Source organism: Centruroides vittatus, unplaced genomic scaffold (assembly GCF_030686945.1).
Source record: "Centruroides vittatus isolate TY-2023 unplaced genomic scaffold, ASM3068694v2 scaffold_1152, whole genome shotgun sequence".
NCBI lineage: Eukaryota > Metazoa > Arthropoda > Arachnida > Scorpiones > Buthidae > Centruroides > Centruroides vittatus.
In genome coordinates this window covers 2,477,528-2,501,562 of record NW_027122670.1, presented here as the reverse complement: position 1 = coordinate 2,501,562, position 24,035 = coordinate 2,477,528, and the positions used below count along the sequence as shown (strand labels likewise).

At 27.8% G+C, this 24,035-nt stretch overlaps 1 protein-coding gene across 1 annotated transcript in view; it reads right to left on the bottom strand.

Annotated features, from left to right (window-relative positions):
* Positions 1–3,617: 3,617 nt before the first annotated feature.
* LOC136986598 (nonsense-mediated mRNA decay factor SMG7-like) overlaps positions 3,618–24,035 on the bottom strand; it is a 129,684-nt gene continuing 109,266 nt past the window's right edge. The window contains exons 23-24 of the mRNA XM_067284182.1: positions 7,390–7,448; positions 3,618–6,125 (exon numbers count right to left, since the gene is read on the bottom strand). Coding sequence (XP_067140283.1) covers positions 6,042–6,125; positions 7,390–7,448 — 143 coding nt within the window. The 3' untranslated portion in view covers positions 3,618–6,041. The remainder of the gene's footprint in view (positions 6,126–7,389; positions 7,449–24,035) is intronic.

The window sequence follows — 24,035 nt, the reverse complement described above, 5'->3', positions numbered from 1 at the left end:
GAAATCGATAGTTGTTGAGTGTTGTTATCAAGCAGATAATGTGATTTTGTAATGTATATATAGATATACGGAAGACACGCATTGAAAATTTCAAGCAGAAAAACAGGAGGAAGCCAAGCACAGGGCCAAACCGTAATATCGGTCAAGGAGAATCGATGCAGGGGTCACTATCCTCGGTTCGCGTTGTCCTTGTCAGTCGTCGCCTCGTGTGCTTCACAACCTTAGTCAACAAATGACGTTCGGTCACTAAATGCAGAAACCTTGCGAAGACTTACACACAGTTGCGTTAATAACAATAGTATGGAAAGTTCGAGAACTTGTATCGCTGGCGGCTAAGTCCCCCTCTCGGAAGTAGGTCAGGATGGCGTTCACCCCTTCAAAATGAGAGCAGGCTGAGCTCTATCACGTGATCGTGACCTCGCAACCACGTAAACAACATGGCCGCCGCAACTGCGTCATAATCCTTTGGATACAAGTGTATCCCACGCAATAAGGCCCGACCAATGGACGGCGTCCAGTCGATTTCGTGCAAACGACCAGAATGGGAGGATGTTAATTCGAGACATTTTGTATTGTTTATTGTTATCATGAACATAAACAATTTAATGGCTTAGCACGGAAAAGAGTCGGGGTTAAAAAAATTCTCGTATCTGTTGAAACTTAGCGCAGTCGCGTTGACGCTCTGTCCTAGTTGGCGGTTAATGACTCGTCCCTGGAACTTTCACCATTCCTTGAAGTAACGCTAACTTACCCCTTCGGTTACAGTTCCTGCAAGCTCAAGGCTTCCACAAAGGCCATTTCCACTTTGGGATAATGACTCTGCACAAGGAAATTGATGTAACACTAGGAAAAAAACACTCGCGCTATTTATTATTAAACATTCTTTAAATGTCTTTAAAACTATCGTATTGATAAATGCTTCAAATTGCACGGATAAAGGAGAGGCGTTGGCTCTCTGCCAACCCAAGTAGTGTTCGCGAAAACCGTTATTTGAAAAATATTTTAATCCCGGAATACTTTATTCTCCAGCGATTCGCCCGGTTAATTAATTAAGTAATTAGTGAAGCAATTCGTTTTTTTTCTTACTAACATTCGACGTGTATAAAACGGTCGAACGAACGAAACCCGATCACACTCGAAATCCGTTAAAAATTCTATTGCTCAACATTGTTTTTAGTTAACCGTCGATGTTGACCTAGTGTGTTCATTACCTGGCGAGACGGAGCGAGAAAACCAGACAAAACAGGTCGATTACGTTCCATCGTCGAAAACAATCGAGAAAGAACCGTATCGAAAGTTGTCAACAGCATCAGTTGTTGACGATTTTCATAAAAGCTAAAATTAGATACGTCGGCCATTTTAATGCTTAATGCGCGAATACACGGAAGTGTTGTTTTGTTCTTTTATTAAAACCAAAAAAGAAATTAGATCTGGGCAATAACGGAAACATTAAAAATCCACCTGCCCGTTATCTCCAAATCCACACCTGTTCTTTTTTTTTCTCTGCCATTTCATGTTATTTGATCATCTGCTTCTTAAGCGTAGGTTTATCAACCCCGGAGTACCGTTTTAACAGTTCGGTTCTCGTTGACTGGTGAAGTGAGGGGGGAAAAATCGATTGTAGATACTTTCTAACCGTCTGGAAATCCTTTGTGGCCCAGTTACTATGCTTCATATACTTTTTTTTTCCTTTTTCTTTCACATATTCGACTTAATCATTGCACAGGTCAACGACCTAACGGGTTTCCCTTTCTGTTCGTAGTACAAGCAAAGCTCTGTGTCGGTGAGACATCTGGTGATAGCTCGTGACGTTATCTCGACTGGCTAACCTACTTTTTCGCGGGCGCTTCTGGGAAATTTTACTCAGAATGCTTCCTGTCGTTTACACCTGCTCGCGATGACGACTCAGCATCGTAAAGGTTTAAAATAACGTTTTAACGGGTTTATTTTTTTATACAAACGATGCGTATTAACCGTATTTGTCTAATTTAGAATATTAAGCGAGGCATTTTATTATTTTTTTACGCCATAACGCGCATTTTAAAATATCGGTGCGTGAGTGAACGCATGAAAAACACTTGTCTGTAGTCATCTCGGAAGATTTGGAAACGTTCCAACACACCTGTAGTATGAATGGACAGTTCCGTTACTAGGGGGACCGTAAGGAGAAAGCAAGGAAGTCGAACTCGGAACCGTTTCCGTGTTTACCGTTCCTGTTTTGCGGTCATTGAACTTGCAGCTGTCTTTTTAGTACCGACGTCCTCCGCTAGGTGGCGTCAGGTGTAAAGCCGCCGGCAAAGAACCGCGGTATACATCTACTCTGCCTCCCACATCTACACGTAATAAAATCATAATTGTTTCTCTCGACGATATTTACGTAATTTATTACAGGAATTTTTAAAACAAAAATTTAATGACGTTATACGGTAAACAATATCTTTGTTGATAGGCAAATTTTCTGGATCGCTTTACCGTAAACAACTTTTGCAATATTTATTTAAATGCCGACCAGACTCGAAAAATACTAAACAGATTACAGACACACACACACACTCACTTTCTGTGGCCCGAATTCTGTTATTGTTTCTCCTTGCAATTATTTTATGATGAGTATTTAAGTATTGCACGTCTAGATTACTCTTACTATGCCCTAAAGTGATACGGTACGATTAAAATAAAGAAGGAAAAAAGTAGGAAAACCAGTTCAGAAGATCTAGTTCGGCAAAAGTTTTGTACTACTGAACTCTAGCGTGTCAATATATAAAACCTTCGAATCTATTCAACCGTGCGGAAATTCACTCTCAATTGAGTCATGTTGTTGAACTTTTATTGACAGTTCTCTTTTGTGCATATTGTTTACACTAAGTAATTCTGACACAGTTCAAATATCGTAACTATTCCTAATTGCAGGAGAGTAGAGCGAATTTAAACTTAACGCCAATTGTTAACTACTGTATTTAATGGCGTTCTATTCTCGATGCTCGAATAGCGTAAATCTGTGTGGATGGCCACTTCTGTATTGATTTAAATTATGCTTGGTTATTTATTATTAATGAGTAAATTTAATTTCATTAATTAATTTTAAAAATTATCCGGTGAGACGAGATGATTACATTGAAGATAAAAACGTGTTTGGGATAGAAAACTGCAGACAAGTAGACCTTGAGACAAGTCCCGTTAGTTGAGTACGACAGGGATTTCCTGAAATTATTTTTTTGCGGTTAAGAAATATTTAAGAAATCCGGTATTGTAGAACTATATTTCTATATAGATACGGGTCCATTTTACCTGAGTTGCACATTTCTATGTAACTATGCGCATATAAAAAACTTTGTATTGATTATTTTCACCAATTTATTCTAATAAATTATAAAAATTTTCCTATCTGACATCAATAATTGTTATATTCTTATATAATGACATAATTACTTTAATAAATCATCATCGAATGATTTTTAACAATATGATGATAAAATTTATAATTTTAAACGTAATAATTTGCAACAAAGGAAAATATAGGAAAGAAAAAAGAATAGTTTCATGAAATGATACAAATATAACTCAGTATATTGCCTTGAACTACATACATCCATAAGGAAAGTCAATTCTATGAAATGTTACTCAAAACAAAATCACCCTTTATTCAAATTTAATAGCACACAAAGGCTTACATTCTATATATATGAAGAAAAAGTAATAAATTCTTCTGGTATTAAACATTTCTTTAGAAAAATCCCTTCCGAGAAACTAGATTCTTTAAATACAAAGTTTTAAATTTACTTTTACTTACATGTAATTTATAATGATGCAATAGTTTAAGAATTAATTAGAAATTAAATACAATATTTCCCTAAATTGAATAATAAATTATATAAACCAATTTGAGATATTTACACAAACAAATTTCTTTATTATTATTATTATTTAAAATCATATTTTATATTCTACTTTTTGGAGTCATAAACTTTAACCAAGGACATGTAATATTTACCTGCCTGTCCAGTAAGACATCTGTCTCTACAACAATATTTGTGTTAGGATACAAGTATTTTGTACATCATAATTATTTTTAATAATTAGACAGAAGAGATTAATTTGATATCATTTATTATAAAAGAAAACTCTACATTCCTTAAATGCTGATACAATGATATCGAAGATAACAAACTTCTTTAATGAATGTCAGACAGACTAGTCATGTCTCTCTTAAACCTAAAATATCAACAGTAATAAAAAAGTGACTTGCATTATAATTACTATAAATGATTATTAAAATTTTCAAAATAATATCTATTTTTGTTGAAAAAATTTAATTATAATGTTTATATCTGAATTAGAATACTTTTAATAAATTTTGTTCTTTCACTTTTATAAATATGCAAGTGACAACTGCTAAAAATTTTGATGATGAATCTATGTGTTACATATTTCCCAAGGCACACAAATTCCAAGTAACAAGTACTTATACAATATAAAAAGTGACCAAAATATGAAATGTCACTACTGATAATTAAATTAAAATTTTCATTAATAATATACAGTCATCTCGAGAATTAAATTTCTATTGTGATTTATTTTACATGTATTTATTGTTATGCTGTTTTTTCTTAATAGTTATTTAGCACTTCATTCATCTAAGAATTTCTTCCAAAAAATGTCTAAATAAATTTTTGGAGCATATTATTGAGAAGGAAAGTATTTATAATAAATGTCTGTATTAACAAAAGTGATCTGGGCTTGGTGCAATGACATATTGGCACGAGAGTGCATATTAAGAAATATAATTTCACGTTTGGTGTGCAGCACCAGTTTTATTCTTGGCATCCTAAGTACACAAGATTTAAACAGGCATGATAACAGTTGACAGTTTTTTATGCTCCTTTTTATTCAATGTACCCAACATAATTCTTTTTTGTTTTTTTAATCTGACAAAATTCAAATAAATAAAAGCAAGCAAACTGGGTATCAATATCAGTCAATATTGTCACAGTTGAATGAAAGTATTTATAGATACCATTATTATTATAAACAGATACATTTGCTCAAATGCCAACATACTTGATTATTTGGAGTTTTCACATCACAATATGACAACTACATTTCAGAAAATCTAAACAGATGGTTTAATAGAACAAACAACCAAATTAAGGAAAAAAAATACCATATTCAAATCCTATGGCTCGGAATAAAAGCTACCGCAACATGTATCACCGTATTGTTAAAAACTAACAAATACATCACAAATAAAATTGCCTGACTAATACAATCAGCAGAACCAGATACTACTTACAAGCTGTATATTTTAATTTCTTATATATATACGACTTATATATATAAAGTATGAATATATCGACCAAAAACAAATGAAACAAAAAAAGTCTGACAAATGTGCTAGAGAAATGGACAGAGGTGCAGTAATTGTTATCCAACCATTTCATCAAAACACTACATTTAATACAATAGTTTCATAAGTATTTATGTCTTTTGAATTTCACCACTGTATATACTGAACTACAACATTCACTTCAGTTACAGCTATCAAATCTGGAAATAATTTTACCAGACATTCAACAAATCATTGACACAGTCCTTTTAACTATACATATATAATTCAATTCTTTCTTCTAAACAGTTTATGAAAACAGAACTACAACCTGAAACTGAATTTTGCAATTCTGCTGCAAAATTCATGGTATTCTTAAATGGCAGTATGACTGGTCAAACCATATAGAAATATCTGTCTCTCTCTCTCTCATATTTTATCAGCCTGTAATCTTTACAATCCTTATTAAAGGTTACTTTAATCAGAACTGATATTCAGTAGATATCTGTAGGTTAGGACTATCCTTTGGGTAGTCATACATATTCATATCTGTTTTTGACCTAGCTAAACCATTATTTTGCTTCATTTACTTAACACCTCAACATCTCACTATCCAGCTATCAATCAAACCTGTTACTGGTTTGTGAAGCGGAAGAGGTTTAGGCAATTTATGCCATTTTATTCAAGAGATAATCCACACTTCTTCCTTATTTAGTGCTCACTGATTAGTTCCATCTCGTCTTTGTTTTTGTTGTTCCAATAGGCGCTCTAAGGGAGAAGGACCAGGTCCAGACCAGAGAGACTAAAAGAGAGATTAATAAAATTACATTTTTAATATGTAAATTTTATAAATTTATTCATAATCAATTCAAATATAACACACACACACACACACACACACACACACAAAAAAAAAAAAACATATATATAAATTAAAATTTGTATGCATAACATCCAATAAATTAATTTGTTATAATACCTAATTCATTATTTCAGATGCTGATTTAACATTATGAGAATATTTATTACATTAAAATGATGTATCCTATTTAATGTTTTTTTTTATAAGAAATAAAGAATAGCACATTTTTATCATAAAGCCTCATATAACTAACAAATGTTTGATGTCATTAATAAGTCTGCATTATTATTCTACAGATAAAAATGAATTTCTTTTACAGTAGTAGTAATAATAATAATTAATAAATTTCTATTTGCTTTAATAATTGTCGAGCTTTTGCATTAAAATACATTCTACAATAATAATGATAAGATACTAAACAATTATTCCCTTCATCTTTTAACAGTTCAATAAATAAAAAAATATTCTTGGACAGCTAGATGGCTGAGAGAGTTAAGTCATCAGCCTACTCTCTGTGGACTTATGGTTGCTTGCCCAGATTGATCTCTGGTATTTTTTAGGGATTATCTGTCTTGATATGTTGGGGCCCATCCCTCATCACCTAGCTGCCTCCATTATGGACCTGGTTGAACCCATGACGGTTATGACTAAAAGGCTCTTGTCGTGACAGGGTGGAAAAAATAAAAACTGGGAAAATAAAATATTCTTGGAGAAACTAGATATTGTGTAATAATGAAGCTTGTGAGATATTCAAGTCCATAATTATACAATATCTAGTTTCTCCATGAATATTTAATAAATTTAATGAGATAAAACTAATATTAATACCATCAAATATATTCAGAAATCAATTAACAATTATTTATTTAAATAAAAAATTGTTGACTGACCTCCAATTGATTAATATTCACAAAAAATTTATTATGATCTTTTAACAGTTTTACTTTTATTATTTAATTTTTTTCTTCTGATTTAATAAAGCTGAGCAGCAGAAAAGAATGAAAATTAAAGAAGTATGATAATTTGTCATAATAGTAATGATTCATATGATGATGAGCTATCAAGAATTTATTGTATAAATAAATTTATTAATAAATTGTGTGTGTTAAAAAGTTTAAGATAGCTGAAAACTTTATCAATAAAATGTATTTTGAAAATTACTATACTAAGAAAATTCAAAATATGACTTCTAATGTTTTCTTACTTGGATTCTGGGTTGCATCAGAAGAGGATCCATATTGCCAGTTCCAGTTGTTCGAGTGTCTAATAATTAAATGAAAATTTTAATAATCGATTTAAATTATAATTCAGAAAAAAAAAAAAAAAATGTATATATATATAATATAATATAAAGAACACCACCAAATTTCCAGCATTCTTGGTTCCAAAGCCTTAGTAGATTAACCATTTTGCCTGATTGCATGGTTGCTTATAACAATAATAATAATAATTCATCAACACACCTTTAACCCACTAATTATATACCTCCCATATGTCTAAAGTATACCATGGATTGCTAGAAACTTAAAGAAATATTAAATATAAATTGTATTTGACATCACCATTGACATTCTCACATCTCTTAGAATTCATAGCTAGGATTTAATTTAAGCAAAATAAACTAAGAATATCACCACTAACAAGTGCAGTGTAAATAAGGTAAATAAGTGTGCCCTACACACAACACCATCTGTGGCCACTCGGTGAACTAGGAAAGGAAATGCTGGACATCAGATGCCGGAAATTCAGTGGTGTACCTGTATAAATTTGGAATTAAAAAGTAATACAACACCAAATGAAACAAACAATAACAATCTAATTTTTATAAATATTAATTAATTACAGTTATTTATAATATGAAATTTAAAAAACCATATATTTGATATTATGATGGAAAATTATTCAGGAAGCTTTAAAAACTCCAATCAAAAATTATTTTGAATGTCAAATGGATCACACTAAACTTATAAGTTTAACAATTAAGCATTGATAAAAATAACACTTAACAGCCTCCTTATCAACATTTAATTGTCACCTTCAATGTAACTGTAATATTATTTGGAATGTCTTTTAGAATACATTTAATGTCTTTGTTTTTATAAAAAAAAAATTTATGCCTGTGAAGTTGAAATAGTAAGATACAAAAATCACTTAGATTTTACATACGTAAAATCATTCCAATAAAATGTTTTCTTATTAAGTACAATTTCAAAATCATATTACTTAAAATATTTTTGAAACTGTAAATGAAACATCTCTGGTTAATTAAAATAAATTATACATTAAACTAAAATACTTCTAAAAAATTAGAATTTCTTAGTTTAAATAATTATTCAGATATCAATACAACAAAATTGGACATTTTTGAAAAATCCATTGATTGTGACAATGATCTCTAAATTGTGCTTTTTTCCACAAAATAGTAATTGAAAGTATTTTATTTCATTCGGTATATAAGAGTAAACTATTAAATTTAGTTAGAGAATGATATTAAAAGTGACATGATAAAATTTTCTTAAGTGCTTAAAAATAAGTCTTCTAATGGAAATATTATTTGAGGAGGAGAGAACTGGTGATTCATAACTGCCTGAAAAATATTCAATCTATCAATTATTTGTCAGCAATTAAATAAATATTGAGAGGCATGTTATTGCCTCTCAATATTTTAAAATCTGTTGTTGGCATGTTATGCCAACAACAGATGTCAAAAAGGAACCTAATTACTATTAGTTAAACCTAATTAAACATACATATGTTTAATCACTTCCAAATTTTTTCAGTTAATAAATTTTGTATTATAAATTAAAAGCACAAACAATTCTTATGGTTATTTTTAAATTAAAAAAATGATAAAAAATTCAATTACATAGAAGAACAATAAAGCTGAAAATAAACTAAATAAAATAAATTTAACAAAAAAACTTAAGAGTTCAAGTAATTCTATACAACATCTTGCACCCATAAAAGGTTACGTTTTGAAAATAAACATCAATAAGATAAATACAAGTTTTCATCTCTGTTTAATAGACTTTTTAATAACACTGTTTCAAATTCAAAAAGTTCTAAATAAGAATTCAGTTTTTATTTAAATTTCTGTTTTGTTAATTTTTAAATCAAATAGTTAACAAATAATAAGTCAAAATTTTTACTGAAAGATTAAAAATCTGTCACAAGTAATTGTGCGTGAAACAGTTTATTAAAAATTAAATATACTAAGTAATTTAATATCTCGTTAAGAAAAACAATGTTAATTAGTAAATGTTACTATATAAAATAAAATAAAAACAGTTCTAAATGTCAATATATGTATCTTGAAAGCTGATATATTTATGACTACAAATTACAGTAATTATTTAACCAGGAAGTTGAAATTACAAACTTTTAATTCAGTTTTCAAAAATAAATTAGCATCAAAATCTAAAATTAATAAGTTATGAATAGTTTTTTTTTTTTTCAAATTATAATTTAAATATTGACAGTTTTTTTTTAAATTTAAATTCAAAGACTTAAAAAGGAAAGTCAATAGGTCACTCATTAGTTTGTTTATTTATATCTTTACAATTTGTTATATAATGAAAAAAATTAAATACTGATGTTTATTTTAGAAGTCTTCAAATTCACAGAGTATTGGGAAATAAAACTAATAAATGTCAAAAACCCAGAATATAAATTTTGTCCATAATTACAATAAATTTACAACTTTTCATATTTTAACACATGGTCCTAGAAGGTGTCAGTAAGGCATTTTCAAGAGTCAAAAATTAGTTGGAGATTGGTCGAAAATGATTCCATAGTCATTAGTTCATTGAGTGATGTATATGACAGTTGTGAATTTGCATATTGTAAGTAGATATTTTCTATAAAAATGACTCACCAGATTTATTTATTCATTATCATTAACTGTATTAGCAAAAAAGTAGAGGAATCCTTGAAAAGGTCAACAGTCAAAAAAGTTTGGGAATTCCTGTTTTAGCATGAAAAATGTGAAATGTTTTATTGTAATCTATTAAATAACAAATTCTCTAATACAGTAGAACCTCTATTATCCGGATTGTTCAAAATAAACAAAAATTGTTCGAATTTGCTGATTTGCACTGTTGGTGAATTGCGACACTGTTTATGTACGTGATGGAATGCATGGAACAAAATTTTGAAAAGACAATTAGTAAATTCCAGTAACAGTAGAAAGTGGTATAGGAGACATTGCGGAAGCAATAGCACAAATTTCAATATGTGCTGAATGTAACGAAAAAAGATGTAACCGAGTGGTTAAATTGCAATGCGAATGATCCTGGATTCCAAATTTTGAATGATGAGGAAATAATTAACGAAATATCTGCCTCAGATGAACAAGATCGAGAAGACGAAGAAGAGATTTGCGAAGTAAGAGATATTGGTCCTACATATTCTGAAGCTTTTCAGTGCTTAGATGTCGCCATGAAGTGGTTTGAGAGCTAAGAAGAGTGTAACTCAAGACAACTTATATGTCTTAAAAATATTCGTGATTTAGCAGCTTCGAAAAGAACAGCTAGCTTTAAACAAAAATCGTTAATTGAATTTGTTAATAACAAATAATTTAATATTGAAGCCATATGTAAATCTAGACAAATAAAAATTATTCATACTTTATGCACTGTCAATTATTATTATTTTTTCAATTATCTGGATTTTTCCTTATTCGGACTACCTTCATCCCCAATTAGTCCTGATAATAGAGGTTCTACTGTATTTATAATTCCAGCAGCTGCAATACTTTTCTTTCCTTAAATAAAATCATCATCATCATAATATTAAACAACAGAAAATAAAATACCTGTCTACTAATTATTGAAGAATTTGTTTTATTTTAATTAGTACTTAATATGCTTAACATTAGCTATTAATTAAAAGCAGTCTAAAGATTTTGAAAATAAAATTTTACTTTTACAAATAAATTAAGTGAATCATTTATTTCGAAAAAAATTCGATAAAGATATTCCATAAAACTGTTATTTCTTGACTCCTAATTGAAACTGATATATAATATTTAACATCTTAATAAATTAATAATTTACTAATAGATTTAAAGAATAGTTCTATGTAATGTATAAGTATATATATAGATTTTCTAATCAGAGAATTAGAAATTAGAAGAAAAATATATATATGATATAATAGCAAAAATATAACATAACCAGAATCAAAAAGATCCAAGATAAAATCCAAAAGAGAAATATTTTAATAGTTATCATTTAATACTGAAGTGAGTAATACAAAAAAAAAATCCTGAATTTGATACAAGAAGTTTCTAACAGCAGGACAAAACCTATTAAAACCATTTACAAATTTTTTAACAATTTACATTAACAAATAATTTTTATTGGTTTGTTTTCGATGGTCAAATATAATCAATAGAAATCAATATAAATTTCTGATTTAAAAATTTTTTATAACATTTCAAAATTATTTTGTATTTCTAATTTAAATTTATCAAATTATTAAGAGAAACAATAGTATAAATGACTAATAAATTCATAATTGATTTTGAGTCATCATTGTGTGTTTTCCTGAAAAATTTTTTAGAAATTTTATTGTGGCTTTAAAGACAATTTCTTATTTTAGCATAAAACAATGTAGATAATTAATTTGATTTTCTTCCTTATAATTAACTGCTTAAATTTAAGTTTTCAGAATTATTGTTTCATTATAATTACTTCATTGCTCATGATAGTAGTATTTGAAAATGAAATCAACAGATGACAGATTTATTCAGTCTGATAGTTTCAATGAAGACAAGCTTGTTGATCAATAATCAATTTTTTCAGTTGTATAAAAGGGTTACAGAAAATCATTTTCAATTAAATTAAAATTTCTTGATTTGTAATTGAATCTGTTTGTATGTAAATAATTTGAACAAAAATTTTTCTATAATTCAGCATGGCTAATTAACATGTTAAGATATCTTAAGAGAATATTTATTTAAAAACAGAAGTTATTCTTTTTTAAATTACCCATGGTACGTTTATTGTTAAATCAATCAAATTTTTTCCATCTCAGCACTAAAATGGCCATTATTTTTCCATAATTAATAGCATTGTCTAACAATATCACGTGACCATATATATCATACATATTGTACATCATCATCACAGTATAACCATAGGAATAAGATTCTTATAGTTGAAATTTATAGGAAAACAGGAAAAATTATTAATCTTAGTGGAAAGAGTGTCTGAGACACACCCTCAGAAATGATTCCTACGAAAATTAACTGACAAAACACAAACTAGTTTCTTAAGATGAAATGATGAGACAGAATGAGAACAAAAAACAAAGTCATTAAACTTTAAAAATATAATTAACATATAGGTGATTTTTGATCAGAAAAGTAGTCATCAATATAAATAATATGTTTTAATTAGAAAATTGCTTTATTTAATTTTAATTTCAATTAATAATTTTGTCAAAATATGTTCTTGAAATATGATACACTTAAGTCATTTTGAAGTTACTATGAAACTATATTTTGAATAAAAGTAAAAAGATTAAGTTTCTAAAATCAGTATTCTTCCCAATAAAATTTTCTTAATTCATACAATAAATGTCTTCTAACAAGTAACACTGTAGAGAGTAATACACTGTCACAAACAAAAACCTTTTTATCAGTGTTGTAGTATTTTCTTAATTCATAAATATGTTTTTATATTTGAAATTCGGTTTACACTGAATTTCTAATATCTAATAAAGCAAATATTTGCTTTATTAGATTGAAAATTTAACTTTATTAAATGAAATTGATATTTTAAAGATAGATTTCATTAGATTTGTTACTGTTTAGATATTTTTTGAGGTGAAAACTGGAGAGTTCTATCTGACTTGGAGACTTTATGGAAGAATAATTTCAAGTTTGAAGTTTTGCCAACTTTTGCATATTAGAACCAAATTTTAATGTCAAAAACCTGCCTCTACTCCTTTACTGTCATAAAGTGGCAAAACTGTTTTAACAGAAAGATGATTGTCCAAACAAACACACTAAAGTAAAAAAACAAAGTGAAAAAAAATGTAGGTAAAACCTTCTGGTTCTCACCCCATGACTTAGTAATATTTAACATATTTTCAGTTTCAAATCAATAATTTCAAACCATGTTATAATGAGGGAAAAATCATAGCTAATATCATTTTTTACACTTTGTTAAATTATGAAGTTATATGAAATTACTTTTCAAAATGTAGTAAATTAAATATTTTCTAAACTGGAAATAAAAATTAGTTGTATCGTTTAAATTCTGACTATTTCTAAATATTTTTTTTTGTTGATGATAGTTTTTATTTATATTCAAATGCCAGATAATTATAGAATTTCCAAAATAATCAATAACTGCTCTACTTTTCAGTAATATATTTAAAGAAAAAATGTGGGACAGAAGCAGAAATCTAACTGTTAAATGATATTTTAAGTTTAGTGACAATGCCTTAAGCCAACCACTTTGATGCAAGATGGGGAGTGTCACCGCATATCAGATGTTGCATACAGCAGTTTCTGCAACATTTCACCAGTAACAGTGTTTAGTCACGTGTTTCCTACTGTTTGGCCACCTGTTCTCTGGATTACCTGGACAAATGATTTTTAATTAATTGATCATTCAATAAAATTGATAACATACCATCAATTTCAATAAATAAGCAGAATATATTTATACTTAATGCACTTTGGTTTTGAGACATATTTTTAGGGGAAAAGAAGTGCATCTTATAGTCTGACAAATACAGTATTTGCATAATTTATCAAGATATTTTATATAATATGCATAAATAACTGAAAATCCATACATTCTATATTTTATAAAGTTTTATGTATCATTAAGACGCAAAAAAGTTTAGCCTAATAACTGTTTTTTTTTTGTAAATTATTTTGTTTAAAATTTATTGATATTTTGAAAAAAATTATTAAATTAAATATATTTGTTATGCTTTTAACAATTCTTTTAAAGCTTGGTTATTGTTTTTATAACTTAATATTTAACATAAATCATAATTTTTAATGTGCGATTTTTCTAAATTGTTTATTCATAGATAGGTTTACAGAATTATATTCATTCTCAAAATCTAATTGATCAATTTTGATTAAACTTTGTTGTTTTCCATTAATCTCTAATGTTTTCGACTGTATTTAACTGACTGGCCATATGTTCTAAATCACTTTCGAAAAATTAATGGGCCACATATATTATTATACTTATTTTACAACAGCCTGTACATCACATTAAAGCAGCTACATTAAACATATGTCATAGTCAAGAAATTCTTAAATATAGATATACACACAAACAAAATACCAGCTTTTTCTGTAGCTGTGCCTTAACCTTGGTCTGGCATAGCACTGGGCACTGGTTTTAACTGAATAGGACACATTCCACCAACACCATAACAAAAAGTCAATGCTGGAATAAACTCAATAAAAAAAATTAAATAGAAAATGATTTTAATATTGATAATTCCAATGTTGACATTGGAGACTTGGTAGATCAGCTCTTAAATTTAAATTTAATTTTAGTTTAGTTTACTAGTGTCTTCTAACTGAAACATTATTAAATAATAATATTTTAAATCCTAACAAATATTTGTTTAACTTATATAAAATAAATATGTACATTACAAAGTTAAAAAAAAAAAAATGAAACAAATAAAATAAAACAGTAAAAAATATTGCCATTGGCTGCAATCAGCAGACACAATAGTTTTAATTGAGCAAAGTTATGGTAGCAGTAAGTGATTAGGGATTGCAATCCAGCAGTGTTTTGAATCCAGCTGGATTTTTGCTGGATTGAAATCATTCCAGCTGGATCCAGCGCGGATCCAGCGTGGATGTATTTTTGGTGCAATAGTGTTATCTGTCTATCTATCTATCCTGCAATTTATGTTTTTTTTTTTAATAAAATAAAACATTTTTAAAAAATACTTAAGAAGCTTTTATTATTTAGACTGGTCACTATTAATCAGTAAAACTTCTTACACATTTAGATAGTAAACTTAACTTTGGTTCGGTTTAACACTTGAGATAGAGATACTTAACTTTAAATGTTTAGTTAGATTATAATTATAATGTAATCTTTAAGTTAAATAATAGCAACAATGAGTGTGCACAACAATGTAATATTGCACAAATTGCACAACTTTTTTGAGTGCTGTTTAACAATTGCTAGGATGTCTTCTATGGTCTTATAGAATTGAGTTCATTCTCAAAATTTAACAGGCCAATTACAATAAAATTTTGCCATTTTCCACTAATTGTGATGAGGAATCCAAAAATGTAATGAGGGTCCATGACTTCATTTTGATATACAGAGGGATTAATTAAAGTGACAATGTTCACATTCTCTAATGTGACTGAGCGCATCTAATGGAATTTAGGCCTAGAGGTCAAAAATAAGATCAGCATTGCATGCTCCTAACAGAAAATAGATGCAAAAAAACAATAAAATACAAGAACAAAGCAATCAATTGATTGCTTTGTTCTTAAATCACTTCTCCATGTCAGAAGGTATGAGGATAACCTCTTCCTTGGTTGGCAGGTATGAGTATAGCCTCTTTTGTGGTGGTAAGTGCAAAGTTTGCCTGTCTGTGACTGCCAGGTACAAAGATTGCTTATTTCTTTCAGGCTCCACCTCAATTCTATTGCGATACAACAAAGTGCTATCATGCGATATCCTAGTTAAAACATCAGTGCTGGTAGTAGTATGTAAAAATGTCTAGTGTGTTTGCCATAGGTATATGTGTCTTTGGTGGTTTTGGAAAAAATTGCAACTGTAAACAACTGATAAATGTCTTAGTGCATAAAGAATTTTTCACATTTCCAAAAAACAAAAAAAAGTTATATAATGATTGCAGATTAAAGTTAGCATTTAACATGCATCTGCTTTTAAACACAGATAACTCAAAGGTTATCCAAATGAAATTATAATATATATGTTAGTCTCATATTTCAATTACATCAATTCATTCAAATTCTAGATTAGAAAACAATAATATTTTTTAAAACCATTCATAATCTAAATATTCTTAATAAATTTTTGATGATTGCTTAGTCTTTGTAAACATATAAATATTTCATTATCATCTTAATTACACTTATGCAAATTTTAGCTATTTTGTAAATTAATAATTTTAACATAACAATATACTGTATAACATAGCCAATAAAATTTTAATAATTTAAAGATTAATTTATATATTAACTTCCTGTTTCAAATTTATAATGTTACTTCTAATGTTTGTAGGGTGTTTGCTATACGGCTGACTCCTACAATGTAAGTTGACTACTTACAAGATTAAGAAAATTTTAATATGTGACAGAGTAGTCTGATTCTTATCTGTGTAAGTTTACAAGCTTTTACTCTCATAGAAATTACTTTTTTACATGAACAGTTGTAGTTGTATTATGCCATTTATTAAATTCATCATTTACTTTATAAATATTTTTTCAAAATACTTTCAAAATGATTTTGATAACAAAGTGGACTATCTCAAAACATATTTGGACATTTCTAATATATCCATACAAAATGATACTTTTATCAAAAGCTAGTAGTCAAATTCAATGCCTCCTCAGACAAATAAGCTGTCTTTATACAGAAGTTTAATTTGCATCTCAAAAATGTTTAATTTTTAAACATAAAAAGATTGATATTTTAAAATAAGATACCAACAATGTGAGAAAATTAAACAGTACAGTGTACATTGTACAGCGAGTAATGAGTTTTATTGTTTAATTATCATATTTTGACTTAGCTTTTAATGCAGCACAACTTTTATTACAATACTTATTGATTCCAATAATTTATTCCCAAAATTATATTGATTGATTGATTCCAAAACATCACGTTTTGGAATCAATCAATCAATATAATTTTATCACTGCAAAAATTTAAATCAATAACATTGAAGTATGTTATTTTATTCTTACTTCATTGAATAAAACTATATAGTATACATCTGAATAAAACATCTTTCTAAAAGCAATAATTCTCCACTAAGGTCTCAATAGTAATTAATGAATAAATTGAGAACATCCCATAATCTCAAACACACTATTTTTAATGTTTATATTCATTCTTTTCAATTGCTTCCATCTGATAATATTGTTAAAATGTGTTGGCTTTCTTCGAAGGGTGTCCTTTTATGATGCACAATTTGAACACAAGTTTATGATAACTGTGGTCAAATTATGATCATTCAAGAGAATATTAAATGCAAATATAAAAACTCAAAACACCTAAAAATTACTTGGCCATGTTAGGGACTTTATCTTTGCATTTGATGATTCAACCCTGGTGTTTCTTGTTATTTTGCAGCATACACTGAAGTTTTATAATTTATATCAATTCTTTGTAAACAATATTAACTTTATACACAAGAGTACAGAAGTAGAACAGGACTCTTTTGCTGTCTTATTAGGTCCTATTAGCTGCTTTTTTTGCAACAAATAAAATATATAGAATATTTCTTTATTAACAAAATGCAGTCTTAAAGATTTCATTTTCTGTTAGTAAAACTAACATTAATTTTATAATATCAACCTCCTGTATCTCTTGTACGTTTTCTATATATTCATTTTATAGGTTGGAAGCCACTACAAGCCCCTAAGTTTTCTCTAGGCCTGGGGAAACTTCCCTAGCTTCTCCCTCTTAATGACTTGCATACACATTAGTAAAGTATATTATCTACTAAAGCCCTTAGTAAACCTTAAATGAAAAAATTAATTAAAGTGCTATAGAAATGAAACAGTTTTGAATAACTGTTTTTCCTATCTAAAAGATTGATGATAAAAAAATGTTTTGAATTTCTTTCACAATATATATTTTTATGTACTAATTTAAAAATATATAGAGTACTATTTCATAAAAAATAACATCTGTTCATCCTAACATTTATGACAATTACCTACTGAATTTTTCCAAGTTAATCTTGGATAGCAAGATATAAAAGAATGATTCCCACCTTTTCCAGTCCATGCATCCCTTCTATAAAAATGAAACATTTCATATGATTCTAAATGATATAAACTGAAAATAGTTAAAGAATGTTGTCAAATAATTTTCAACAATTATTGCATAATTACTGATTTTTGAATATTAATTTGCAATTTAAAATAGTACAGCATTTGTTTTCTTAATACAGACATGTAATTAGTTGATAGAAAAGAAGGATTAATTTAAAGTAACTGAATTTAGACATTCAGAAATGTATCAAATACTTTTTCACAGACTTTACAAGTATGTAAAAAAATTATTAAAGTTAGAAGATTTTAAGAACTTAAAAACAAATCACTGATATAAAATTTCATTTAAATTGAAAAACTTGATAATTTAAAATTGTATTTGGCAGCCATTATAGATTTTTTTGTGTACTCCTGGAAGTGCTTGAAACACCCCTAGAATACACATATCATAGATTGGGAAAACACTGATGTAAAGAATAATTCATTCTGTAACTAAATTTAGAATAACAATGTTTATAACCCTAAATGCTGTTTTAAATTATAACTGAAAAGAAATAACTATACATATTTATGAGAATAACTGTAAATCAGATTTTGGAAACAAAGCAGCAATAAAAAAAATTTAGTGATGACATTCTGTCTTTATGTGCCAAAGTAATATGATATATCTTACATCTGAACAAAATTATAAAACTTGACCTGCATTACAATTGAATAAAGATGTAAAGAATTAATACTGTAATCAGATCATTACACCAGAATAGATTTTTATGTCCTACTTTTCATATCTCTGCATAATCAAATGTAAATGCTTTAGTGAGTCTTTGCAAATTTTCTCCTTCATGAAGTTAAGAAAGAACAGAAGATATTGAAGTAATAACTATTCTATTTTCATTGCCTGTTCATTAAACACAACTTCATTGTCATTTATAAACATTCAACATAATTCTTGTGAATAGTTCTAGCATATTGCACAAATAGGTATATAACTAACCAACAATAATCCTTTAAATGATAATGTTTACTTAATGTGACCATTAATGGTTTTGCCTGTCTTATACATGTTATTGGTAATATTTCTCCCATCTCCATAACCTATAAACCAAAAGTTGATGTTCAATGAGAGTTAAAATTCTTTCAACTTGATTGTTATTAAAATAGTACAGGTAAACATAACTCAATTCTTTTTCTACCTTTGCCCTCATGCCTAATTATACTGATTTAAATAAATGTAGTCTGCATAGACTCCAAAAATAATCATTCTGAAAAAATTCTATCTGCTGATTTGTGCAAGCAAACATTAATTATTATATCTAAAATCAGCATAATTTCACAAAATTTCATTATATGGTCTTCTTTACCACTTCAGTAATATCATAGAAAATTAGATTTAAATCTTTATATAGTAATGAAATGCATTCAAAACAAATATTCTAAGTTTTTAAAAAAATTGTTTTGAAATTTGGAGATAAAATTACACACACATATATAGTAAATGAATAAGAATTAGTAATAAAAAAAAACACAGGATTTGCAAGTTATTCATTATAAATTCATTAATTTTTTATGAATATAAAAACCAGTTTTTCAAGATTAACTCAGATCATCTGATATTGAAATGTTTCTTTAAGAGTGGCATACATTTAGAGTGATTTATAGACTTATAAAAAATAAATAAGTAAAACTTAAGATTTCTCCCCATAGGATTAAAGTAAAATAATTAACACTCTTCACAATTGCCAGTAAAATGATAGAACTAACAGATGAATAAATAAGGGATAAAATCTTTAGATGCTTATGGATACAATGTCTAAGAAATAAAACAGTTTTTTTTTTTTTTAACTATTTGAACAAAGATATTTTAAAATTAACCTTCATTAACATTCATGGTTAGAAAATAAAGTAACTGAAGACATCTTTTCCTTGTTCATGTGTCAAGTTAAACCATATTGCAAAATAAGATTCCATTGCAAAATTACTAGTTCATGTTACAAATCTAAATTGTAAGTACAGTGCAACCATGAGCAAAGTAAATTCAAGAAACTCACCTTTTTAGGTCAAGTAGCTAGTGAATTCAGTATCAATATGATATAACCAATATTCATAATGTTAGGGTCATTCAAATAAAAATGATCTCTTGATAAATGAGATCAAGAGATGGCACCTAACACCTACCTCTAATGCCAAATTGTCTATTAAATTATTAGTATTTTCTAGCCCGATAATATTCGGCTTTGGTTGATGTATAGCTTTAAATGTATCGGGTGTAGTAAGGTTGTTTGGTTATCCAAGCAGATCTTTGTCAATACCAATATATGAAGATGAAATCCATCTGAAGCTTTAGTTTATGAATTCTTTTATCGTAAGACAAATTTTTTAGTATTAAAATTATTTTAATTATTAAATATTGCCAAAAGCAGTTTATCTGCACAATACATCATTTTTAAACATTCTAGAATAAACTTAAAAACAAATGATTCAAAACATATATATAGTATTCCTTATTTATTCTTTGACCTTGAAGAACAAATTCCTTACGAATGATTCACCTGTTATCAAAGATAATCATCAACATCTCCTTAGATTTTCACATCAAGTAAAAACTCCGAAATCTTGTAAACCATTTAAAACCATACAAACAATAAACAACATAATTACACATTTGTTTTTTTAGAATCAATTTTTAAGTTTTGATTGCATTTATATTAACTTGTAACTGAATTTAATATTTGCACTTTGTTCTATCACTATAAATGATAACAAGTTTGCATAATTTGAGCCTCTAATAATATGCATAAATGATTAAAAAAAAAAAAAATATATGAATAAACTTGTGAAGGGATTAACTGGATTCATTGGATTATCACATATATTGTATTTAACCTTATTCCTGTATGTTTTTATATACTTGTATTTTAATTGCTAAAACCTGTATTTGCTCATATCTGAAATAATTACTAATTAATAAACAAATAATATAAAAACAACTTTTGTTTTGGAGCAATATTTTATGTACAAATATTCATCTGATTTTAAGAAAAAACTTTTGCAATTTAAAATAAATTCATTTTTACAATGCATTACACTTCCTTATATAAGTGTATACTACTTAATGGTAGAGATACATTTTGAGAAATATATCATTACACGACTTCATTAAGCAAACATCATAGAACATACTTGCATTAGACAATCCTACATTATATAGTCTACTAATCATATAAGCTATATGTAACATAGATACAATAAATACTTATTGTTACAAATATAGGAGAGATATGGGTTACTAAAAAGTTTTTTCAGTATTATAATCTTATGGGACTACCATCATATGTGCAGTCATAAGTGGCATATACTGTACCTATACTTAGCAATTATTTATATTATTCTCATTTATATAACTGTGCCTGAAATACTTTTTTATAAACATCCAACCTTAATCATGTAGTTTTCCCATTAAATAAATAATACAGTCATAAATATAATCAATGATATAACAAAGATACTAAGCAGGCAATACTGCTAACAGTTATCCGTAAGAACAAAAGGGATAAAAATAATTATAACAGATATAGTGTTCATTAAAAAATTACATACATATATAAAAGATTAACTATATCAAAAATATAAAGTCAAGTTAAAATTTTCATCATTAAATTGGTGTAAAATACATGATTAATTTATTTGTATTTCATTAATAAGTATAAATTATAAAATAACATTTAATATATGATATAATTTAAAATAAATAATTTATAATTTCCATTTTTAAATGAGTTATGGTAAATAATTTTGTTGTGAAAAACTTTGTTTTAGAATCAATTATTTATATAAAATTTTATTTGATTTTTCTATATTTTTTAATGTATTTTTATTATTCCATTTTCTTTTTAAGATCTAACACTACAGACTAAATAGTATCCTAAAGTACTATGGGTATTTTGTCTTAAATATTTAAGACCTAAATTTTAAATTCTTTCAAATTAACTTAGTTCTTGCTATTATAGATAATACAGTAAAATTTCTTTCATTTTTGGTATAATCTAAACTGTTTTATTTGCTTGCAATGCTCTTATAAATTGATCGTAATATTCTATTGATTATTAATGAAAACAGTTTCAACCTCTACCAGCAGAAACATAATTATTATTGAACATTTTCAGCTGTCTAGGTAACCATCTTCAGGATCGAACAGAAATGGAATGAATTTAAAATATATAACATATGTTGCATTTAAATTAAATATGAATCATATGTAAAAATGAATACATAAAAAATAAAAATAAAGTAAAGGTATTAAGTGAGAAACTGTTTTTTACTTCTTTGGCTTAAAATTTACTTCTCATGCTGTAGAAAAGCATTGTGTATCCTTATAGTTTAAGCATAAATTCTTTCTGGTGTGCTTGGTCCCTGGCATTTTTAAATGAGTTATGGTAAATAATTTTGTTGTGAAAAACTTTGTTTTAGAATCAATTATTTATATAAAATTTTCAGTCTTTAGGAGTTTTGCACTATCAAAATGGAGATATTCTCAGAAACTGTGGACATTATGGCTAGGACATTTATGAACTTTGCCATGTGCACATAATACTAGTATTCCTTGAGCTGTCTCAAAACCATTTTATTTTTTCTATGTGATTTTGGAGTGAAGTGTTTTGAATCTTCTGAATATGGGATACTGGTAGATAGCACTTTTCTGTACTAGTTCAACTTAGAACATGATTGATTGAAGTTTTTAAAGCTCAAATTCTTACTAAAATGCTACAGCCATAAGATATTTCCAAAATATCTTTCTCTGAACTATTAATCTTCTCAGAAGTTTAACTGACACTTGTTACCAAAGTGCAACAAAAGATATTAGCATGACTAACCAAATGAAAGAGAAAAAGTGTTGCTAGTGACAAAGGTAACCTACACTCAAGGGCATCTAAGTTTTTGTAAGAGTTGTGACCCTGTATTGCTGTATGAAAAATTGATCATAAGAACATGCTCAATATGGAAGAGAAAATAAATTCCAAATTGCACTGGACCATACACACTTCTATGAAGAAGTATGAGCCTCTATCAGTAATTCCCTATTTGAATTACACAGATCTCATGGTTCTAGAGTAAGTAAAACAAGTTTCAAAGCAAGGTCCCAAATATATACCTAGATCGAAGTACATGGTAAAATACCTAGCATCTCTGATTATTGCTACTATAAAGGCCATTCCATTCAAGGAAGTTCTGTCTTTCCTAGAAGTGGCCTCTTTTTTGCAGAAAACTACACATCAGGGCAACATCATTCCACTCCTGAAATGCCTTTTAAGGGCATCCAGATTGTCAAATGGTTCTTTGGTTTAATGACACAGTTATTAGTTGCACAGAAGCACATGCAAGAACTTTGCAAGAACTCAGACCTTACAAGAACAAATCTCTTATTGGAGCAGTCTGGATCAGTTTATTAACTAGGAGTCCTTTGCAACTTGTTTAGTGGTCCTAAACAAAAGAAGGTTTATCAAGTGGCTGAGCTTGAAAGCTGCACTAACAAAACCACCTAAGAAAATAGTATGCTCAAGACTTATAAGCAAGAGTGGCCACTAAGACCAGTTACAAATAAAAGGACACATCCCACTTCTTAGAAGTGTATTATTGTTAACTTTTCCAATTTTTTTAAAAAAGATAAAGTCAAATGCTATCTACTAAATTATTTCTTTAGTGTTTCAGTTTAAGTAGAGTTTACATCAAACTTTAAATTTAATTTGATATTGCAATTTTAATGTAATTTATATGTACATTTTTGCTATTACATATAAAATTCATGACAATTAAGAATTCAAAAGCCACATTTTACTTTTTTAAATCCAAATTAAATTAAAATAGTTGAGAGAAAC